At 52.5% G+C, this 6,000-nt stretch overlaps 1 protein-coding gene across 1 annotated transcript in view; it reads right to left on the bottom strand.

Moving 5' to 3' along the window:
- The window catches only part of GARS1 (glycyl-tRNA synthetase 1), a 28,496-nt gene extending 23,207 nt beyond the window's left edge, over window positions 1-5,289 (bottom strand). The window contains exons 1-2 of the mRNA XM_075727372.1: window positions 5,116-5,289; window positions 1,379-1,480 (exon numbers count right to left, since the gene is read on the bottom strand). Of these exons, the coding sequence (XP_075583487.1) occupies window positions 1,379-1,480; window positions 5,116-5,289 (276 nt within the window). The remainder of the gene's footprint in view (window positions 1-1,378; window positions 1,481-5,115) is intronic.
- Between the last annotated feature and the right edge of the window lie 711 nt (window positions 5,290-6,000).

Here is a 6,000-nt window from a genome sequence, read left to right on the forward strand (position 1 = left end):
GCTAGCTTTAATTCACACTGCTGCCTTCTGCAAAAGTTGCAAGCACTGTGATGCATTGCTGGAAACATTGTCGAGAGAGAAAGACTGTATTGGAGTGCTGCACTCACAAGGGCAGATGCTGCTTTTGCAAGGTCATTCTTGCACCGAGAGGGATACAGCCCACACAAATTGCGTAACTGGCAAGCACGCCTCTAAGCTGCATCCTACCGGCACTCTTCCAACAGAAAGGTGGGGCTCACAGCGATACCAAGACTCCTAACCTGCCTTGCTACATCTCTCTACATCAAGCTTCCAAGGGCTGGGAAAGAGAACTGGGAAAACATTTAGAAACTATTTACTCCAGGAAGACCTACCTATCAATACAGGTTTCATGCAATGGTTTCAAAGCACAGGTCTCTATGCTGAATACTAAGTAAAAATGACATCATCTTACTTGGGTTAAATGTATGTAAACAGGTAGCCACGACACCAGACCTGAGAGCGAATACTAACTGTCCGCCTCACATGACTCTGTAGAACAAATAGGGCCAACTGGTTTCTTTTCAGGTATACTCACATTCTCACAGTAAGTTAGTTGCAAGCAGTGGTGTATTTATTTATTTTTAAGGGTACCACCAAAGCACAACTACAATAATTTTTGTATGAAATGCAAATTACAAAGAACCTTGCAGTTTCCTGGGTGAATCTGCACACCTGGCTGTTTTTATGCTTCAGGAGTTTCTTTTCGTTGTTTCAGTCTGAGAAGGGGAGAAAAGCTTGCGGGATAAGGAAGTGTATTTTTACTTGTTTATTGATCTAGAGACAAAACAAACCTGAAGTTCCATCATTTCATTTGCAGAAAGACTTTTCAGAGCACAATTGCACTTCAAGAAGCAGGCACAATTTCAATACATCCCTCTCTTTAAGGCTGAGGAAAACCATAGGCTATTTGAAACATCTCCAAAAACTTCATTTAAAGTGTAGCAAAGAAAATGGTTTCTAAAGAAACATGTTGTACGCCAGTCTGGGAATTTAAATGCTGCACAAAGAATCTGAAGATGAAACTCACCACAGTGAACAGCAGGTCCTCTCGCTGTGTACAAAAAAGATCTATACAGTAAACAAAGATTAGCAACATATACACTGAATTTCAGCTTTGACTATGAACAACCTGAACTCGTATTTATTTGTTCGCGTACTGTAATTTAATGCTAACGGATACCAGCATAACAGATCAAGAATGAAATTGCCACTAGTTGGAAACTTGCAAACTATTTCAGAAGTGGGCTAAACAATCATAGCAGGGTAGACTGTTTGGACCAAATCAATACCGTAAAAAAAGAGATTTCAAGGCTTTTCAGACAAAACTGTGGAACTCTAATTTAATTTCCAGACTCACCTTCGCTTCTAGGACCCTCTTCCGAGCTTTGAGCTCTGCTACAGCTTTGTCTATATCCACCTGGGGAGCTTTCTCTTCCTTCAGCTTCCTTACCAGTTCTCCCTAGGAGACAAAACACAAGATATAGACTCTTTCTTTGAATGCCATGGACGAGAACTCTCCTTCTTTCAGCTCCCCTGGCAATCCAAAAGGAGGGTTTTGTCCTGCCTCCCCACGCAGGTCTCAAGAGGCCGCTTCAATTGGTAGAAGTGAGAAACACTTACGCATTTACGCATTTGAGAGTTAGCAGAACTAGACATCATTACAGAAATTCAACCCCCCCCGCTACTGTTAAATCCCAGACCTGTTATTAAATCTCAGTGTGCAAACACACTCCTCCATGCACCACTTCACCGCAGATTTCCACAAATCCTAGCTTTCTGTCTTTGAGGATGAACTAAGTGCATTCTCAGATGGTGAATACAGGCTTTGTGCTCTCTTTCTTGATAATAAGGCTTCGCTTCCTTCTACCCCTTCCCTTTTCCTCAAAATTGATGACCATTTTAGACCTCTTTTCCTCTGTCAAATCTGTTCAAAACTGGCCAATAAGCACACAAAATTTTAGAAGAAGGTCTCATAGAAGACAGACATTTTCAGCTTAATGTCTAAGCAAAGCAGGCATTGCATTATCTGTAGAAACAGTTACTGTTTTTAAAACCTGTCCAGTAACTTTGGGACAGAATAGAGTAGGCAATGTAAAAAAAAAAAAAAAAAACACAAAAAACCCCACACCCACCAAAAAAAAACCCCAATGCCTAAATATTTCAGAGCAGCAAAACCCTGCCGTGGGCTTACACCAAGGTCTTGACCCGAGTCAAACCACCATCACCTTGCCATGGCTCCACAAAGGTCTCTCTGCCCTGTGGGGACAACTCTCCCCTCTCATCCCAGGGAAGTGCTCAACCCCTAAATATCCAGCAGCATGCTTTTCTGAACATGATCCTCAGCAGTCATGCCCAGCTTGCTCTTGAAGACAAATTAATTAAAAGTCTTCCTTTCAGTCCACTCTTCTTCAGCCAAAACCACGGTCTATCTTGAATTACTGAGAAGGACAAAGGAGCTGACCCAGGAGGAAAAAAGCACAGAGATGTCAATGCCTTCTCAAGTGGGATGCTCCAAGAATGGGATGCTCCAAGTTCAGCATTTTTCTTACATCTTGCACTTCTCCATTAAACAAAAAGAAGACAAAGAAGAAGAAAAAAAAAAAAAAAAAAGAAAACCAGAACAATCCAAAGCGGTTACAACATTTTCACAATACCAGCTTTTTCAGAAATTCTGAGCTTTTCTGACGTTAATATTACAGGCAACTGAGAAACCAAAGAGAAGAGAATGCACAGGTTGCCATTCAGTAACCAGGTTAGAAAAGGTAAAAGTGCTTCAGAGACTAAGGGGTTCAAAGGCTAATTTTATTAGTAAAAGGAGGAAGACTCAAAAGACTGCTTTAAAACAAACACACACAAAGAAAAGAAAGAAAAATAAGAATCCTGTCAGGCTCCCTAACCCCATCGGCTACAAAGAACAGAACAAATCTGCCGTTTCCTTCCTGTTAACTAGTTATACCAAAACGTGAAAGTTTCACTCTAGGGGTGAGGACTTCAACTGCCATTCCTGGGAAACGTGGCAGAGGGAGGGATCTGATCTTTTTTTTTTTTTTTCTTTTAAAGTAGTAAGTCCAAATTGCCTTTGTTGAGCTAGGGGGTCGGCAGTGGAAAAACATCAAGGTAGCAGCAAAGCAGCTACTGCTGACTCAACAGAGCTATCGCCCTGCTCACTGCTGAGCATCTAAAAGCAGCATACAGCAACTCTTTGTCCTGATCTATAAGTAAAAGAGTACTCAGACATACGCAAGGAGACAAAAAACACAACTGAAGCAAATAACATTTGCTGACAGGACTCAATCTAATTAAAGCTACGAGGTCAAGCCCAACCCAGAGAAGGAGTGCACAGCAGCACTCGATGTGGCAAATTTTGCTGCAGCTTTGTCCCGTAGACCAGTAAAGCAGAGAGGGATCCACCCCTGAATCACGGCAGCTTATTGCATCAGGCACTGCTGCAGGAAGACACGCTGCTCACTTTCCTCTCCATAGGTTCGGAGTCCCTTAGGTTTAATTACACCACTTCTCCGCGAGGCAACAGACGGGGTCCTCTGCATCGTAAGGTATCGACTACCCCAATCTTCGTTGCTCCCTCCTTTTCCTCTTGCGCAAAGATCTCACTGAATTACTACTGTCAGCTGTACAACACAATATGCGTGGTCCCAGCTATACAAATTTACCCACACACCTTTCCTTGGCACCCCACACTGCTGTCCCAATCCCACAGGCACCCAGAAAGAAGGGGTGCATTGATACTTTAAAGGCAAATGACAGCACCCAAGACTGAGGATTTTAAAATAAATTGGCTAGTTCTAGAGATCATCATTTTATTTACAAGAAGCTCTCCTGCCAAGGCATTATGCTGTACAATGATTCATAATAAAAACTCATTGAAGTGCTGGCGCTGGTATAATTAGAGGGCCATAAATCCACTCATTTAATGGGAAAACACAGGCACAAATCTACAACTACCTGGGACACACAAGTAGCTATGTGTGCAGCTAAGGAGCAGGCCATGGGTTCAGCCACTGACAGGAGGCACGCGGGGAACCCACACGCATAGGTCTTGCTGCTAAAGCAGGGAGGAAGGGGAACTTCATGTGCTGCGAGCAGGCTCCACTGCCGGTAACATACACAGCAAGGGCACCAGCGTCGAGATTCACTTCGGAAATAAAAAGACAACCAAATCCTTCTCAGGTGAGAAGGAAGCTAAAGATAATAGCTTCATCTGCAAAGGAGGCAGAAAGAGACTGCGATGCAGTCCCGGCTAACAGGAGACAGCTACGCATCTAGGCACATAAGAACGATGACATGGAAAACGTGCAAAGGAATTACTATGCCTTCCCGCATCAGGCAAATATGCGACTCTAAAGAATATCATCTACCTGCAGCACAAACTCAGCTCTACAGGGAGTCATCATGCGACCGTACTGGCTGAGGAAACGCGTGCAGGCTGTTCTATAAAGACGACGTGAAGCTGCGGGGCCCTAAAAGCATGCCAAAGTCAGCCCCAGCTTGGGCACAGAAGACCCCTCAAGCCCAGGAGCGGGGCGGCAGGCAGACCCACGCCCGGGTCCAGTTCTGCCAGGCCGCCCTAACACGGCCCATGGCTCCGGGGGGGGCACGGGCAGCCTCGGGGGGCCCTGCCCAGGCAGCCGCTGCCCGCCCGGGGCACAGCAGGGCCCGCCCGCGGGGCAGCGGCACCCCCGGGGGGGCCCACGGGCGCCAGAAGCCCCGGCAAACCCACGGGGCCCCTGCAGCGTGGGCGCACCGCGGGGCCCCGGGGCGCCGAGCCGGGGGGGTCCAAGCCGGGCCCGCTGGGGCTGGGGGCTCCGGTGCGTTCGCCGAGAGGGGGGGGACAAAACCCCCGCGGAGCACAGCCCAGGCGAGCCGGCAGGGCGGGGGCGGCGGAGGGACGGACACACGGACACACGGACACCTCCCCACGGACCCGAGGCACCGGCCGGCCGCCGCGGGCCCGCAGCTCCGGGCGCGTCTGTCACACCCCCGAGCCCCTCAGCCGGACCCCCGCCCCGCCCCCCCCGAGCCGCCGCCCGCCCCGCGGGGCTCCCCTCAGCCGCGGGCCGGGCCCGGGCGGGTTACCTGGAGCCGCACCGCCTGCCGCAGGGGCGCCAGCAGCGCCTCGGCTTGCGGGCCGTCCATGGGGGTCGCGGCCGGGGCGGGCCGGGAGCGCGGCGGGGCGGCGGGCGGGCAGGCCGGGCGGCGCAGGCGGCGCAGGAGGGCGGGCAGGGCGCTACGGGGCGGCAGCAGCGGCATGGAGAGGCGCGGCGCGCCGCCCTGCCCCCCCCCGCATGATGAAATCCCGCCCGGCGTAAAAGCGGCCCGCGCCACGCCGACGCACTTTCCGCACGGGCAGCGGCCGCCGTGACGTCAGCGCCGCCCGCCCCGCCGGCAGATTCGGCACGGCGGCAGTTGGCGGCGGCGGGCCGGTAGGGGGCGCGCCGGCGCGCCTGCGTCAGACGCACGGCGCCGCCATCGCGCGTGGGGGTGCGGGGGGCAGCGCGAGCGCCTGTGCCCCGTCCGCGCGCCCCCAGGGCGGCACCGCCTCGCCCCCGGCGACGCGCGTGCCCCCGTGACGTGCAGCTGACCCCGGGGACCACAGCGCAGCCGCGCGGGCCCGGCGGGGCGCGGGCCTGGCTGTGCCGTCAGCCGCAGCGGTTGAGCCCCCCCGCGCGGGCCTGGGCCTGGGCCTGGGCGCTGCTGTGGCGGGTCCGCGGCCTCCCCGCGCTGCGGGGGCCTGGGGCCGGGCTGAGCGCAGCGGCCGAGGCCGCATCCCGCGGTCCCCTGCCCGCAGCGGCGCGGCGGGGGCCCCGGCAGCAGGGACAGCGCCGCGCCGCAGAGGGCAGCCGTGACCGGCGCGGGTGCCACGGGAGAGCCATCGAATCCTTCGGGTCGGAAAAGACCTTGGAGATGGTCCAGTCCAACCATTAACCCAACAGCGCCAACCCACACTAAACCAGTTCAGGG

The sequence above is a fragment of the Pelecanus crispus genome, unplaced genomic scaffold (assembly GCF_030463565.1).
Source record: "Pelecanus crispus isolate bPelCri1 unplaced genomic scaffold, bPelCri1.pri SCAFFOLD_225, whole genome shotgun sequence".
In the NCBI taxonomy this organism is placed as follows: Eukaryota; Metazoa; Chordata; class Aves; order Pelecaniformes; family Pelecanidae; genus Pelecanus; species Pelecanus crispus.